The sequence below is a fragment of the Penaeus japonicus genome, unplaced genomic scaffold, assembly GCF_977035675.1.
Source record: "Penaeus japonicus unplaced genomic scaffold, GWHDUDI00000001_assembly GWHDUDI00000003, whole genome shotgun sequence".
NCBI lineage: Eukaryota > Metazoa > Arthropoda > Malacostraca > Decapoda > Penaeidae > Penaeus > Penaeus japonicus.
In genome coordinates this window covers 13,387,731-13,390,230 of record NW_028234405.1, presented here as the reverse complement: position 1 = coordinate 13,390,230, position 2,500 = coordinate 13,387,731, and the positions used below count along the sequence as shown (strand labels likewise).

At 47.6% G+C, this 2,500-nt stretch overlaps 1 protein-coding gene across 1 annotated transcript in view; it reads left to right on the top strand.

The window, feature by feature from the left end:
* The window catches only part of LOC122261973 (uncharacterized), a 31,630-nt gene that overhangs the window by 20,349 nt on the left and 8,781 nt on the right, over positions 1-2,500 (top strand). The window contains exons 3-4 of the mRNA XM_086555999.1: positions 1-115; positions 812-2,500. The exon at positions 1-115 is cut by the window's left edge and continues 5 nt beyond it; the exon at positions 812-2,500 is cut by the window's right edge and continues 123 nt beyond it. Of these exons, the coding sequence (XP_086412125.1) occupies positions 1-115; positions 812-2,500 (1,804 nt within the window). The remainder of the gene's footprint in view (positions 116-811) is intronic.

The window sequence follows — 2,500 nt, the reverse complement described above, 5'->3', positions numbered from 1 at the left end:
AGTCCAGACAGCAGCAGAGGCGAAGTCCTTACCTCAGCTGGCCGTGAACGAAACTGAACCACGATTTATTGGAAGTCTCAAGAAAAAGTTATGCAGCGTAGGCCTCGGTTTGAACGTAAGTTTGTTTTTCTTTTCTTTTCTTTTGGAATTTTATCTTTGGAATTATGAGATTAAATAAGATAGGTTCAAGATGGGAAGAGTGATTTGACGTAAAAAGGTTAAGGAATAAATGTTTCGAAACATAGAGTCTATTGTGTATGGGGTGTCAAGCCAGAGATGCAAAGGAAAATTATGTTGAATGATTTAGAAATAGTATAACAAAAATGTTCATAAGAAAAAAAAACATAAAAATAGTGATTGTGAAATGGGATCTATGCTTATCCTCATGGGATGGTTTTATGAGGATTTATAGGAAGAGAGAGTTCGGTTTGTGAAGGATATATTATAGGCCTATTTAGGAGACTAAAAAACAGGAGTTATGAAAATCATTTTTGAAACGGCATAGAAAATAGAATTGATATTTGATATAAAATAATATGTAAATATATTTTTCCCTGACAGATAAGATTATGATATTGTCTGATACATCCGACACTTATAATATTCTGGTAACTCCAAAAAATCAGCACCTCCTTGCTTTTATATTAGTTGTATTATCATTATTATTATTTAGATATCTAGAATAAATTATAAGCTATTTCTGATGATAGCTATATTACTAGACAATTAATTATGCCCTAACATTGGTACTAAAAGTTATAAAATGTCAGGATTACCATTACTAACCTCAAAATAACACATATTGTACCAGTGTGATAAGGGTTACAAACCAGCCTCACACCACTACGGAAAACCAGCTGATATCCACGAAGTACAGTACGTCCAGCCTGTGGAAATTCGCCCTGTGGGAAAGCCCATTCCTGCACTGCCGGCTTATCACGGAAGCACCGGAGGAGGAAGCCATGGTGGAGGAGGTGGAGGCTATGGTGAGGGAGGCCTTAGTGGAGGAGGTCATGGCGGAGGAGGTGGAGGCTTTGGGGGAGGCCATAGTGGAGGAAGTCATGGCGGAGGAGGTGGAGGCTATGGTGGAGGAGGTCATAGTGGAGGAAGTCATGGCGGAGGCCTTGGTGGAGGCCATGGTGGAGGAAGCCACGGTGGAGGAAGCCATGGCGGCGGAGGCCATGGTGGAGGTGGATATGCAGCAGCATCTTCTCCTTCACACTATGGCAGTTCCTCCCATTCTTCAGGGTATCCAGCGGCGCAAGCTCCTTCCCACTATGGTGCTCCTAAAGCTCCCTCAGCCTCGTACGGAGCACCTCCCGCCCCATCGACCTCATATGGACCCCCACCTACTTCATACGGAGCACCCAAGGCTCCGTCAACATCATACGGAGCACCTAAAGCCCCTTCGATATCTTATGGTGCACCCCAGGCTCCTGCAGCAACATATGGAGCTCCCCCTGCTCCTTCAACATCATATGGAGCTCCTCCAGCCCCGTCAACATCCTACGTCGCACCCAATGCCCCTTCTCCATCCTACAGCGCCCCTCCTGCTACATCGTACGGAACACCATCGGCCGTTGGAGGGAATTTGGGTTCAGGAAACAGCGGAGAGACCATAAAACACGTCCATATCCATCAGCATGTATACAAGCTCGATGGAAATAATGGAGGCGGCTTTGGTGGCTTTTTAGGTGGTAACGTAGGTGGCGGAGGAGGAGGAGGAGGAGGAGGAGGAGGATATGCTAATAATCTCATACCTGGCTCAGGAGCGGGGGGAGGAATAGGAGGAGGCTATGATAGCAACATTCTATCAGGATCAGATAACTCGTTCTCTTCTACACCATTTAGAAGAGACACTGCGAATAATATCCTCGTTGATCAAAGAGAAGTCGAGAAGAATGGCGGATTCATACCCAACTCACTTCCTACGGCACTAGGCAGTGTGGTTGGAGCCCCAGCGGGGGAGTATAACATTGGAGCGGACGGAGTCGTTGAGCAGCTTGGCCTGGCTGAGTCTATCCGTGATGTGAGGCCTCGGGACCTGGGTTGCACCTGTGTCCCTAGGGAGCAGTGCCCAGTGGATCAGGTCATCTCTTCACCTTACGCCCGGGAGGACCTGGTTGGCATTCAAGATCCCAGGAACTCCCCCTCTGCTGGCAGGGTCTACTCCAACGCATCAAGCGCCGCTAGGCACAAGAGAGATGCCCAGAATGTTGAAGATCAGATTGCCGTGGCGACTCAAGAACAAGCAGCGCAGCAGAGTAGAGAATTATTCCCAGATCGAGCCCGTGAAGGCGAAGCTTTTTCAAAGATTTTCGGAGACGAGATCATCGCTCTTCCTGACAACTCGCAGCTCAATCCACTCAACATTGATCTCTCTCAACTTCGTCTCCCTCCTGACTCTGCCTTCGAAACCCTGAACGCCGACTTGACCGTCCAGCAGCAAACGGGTGCTCCCTTCAACTCGGCATCCCTTCCGTCTGGTTTGCCTGTGCGG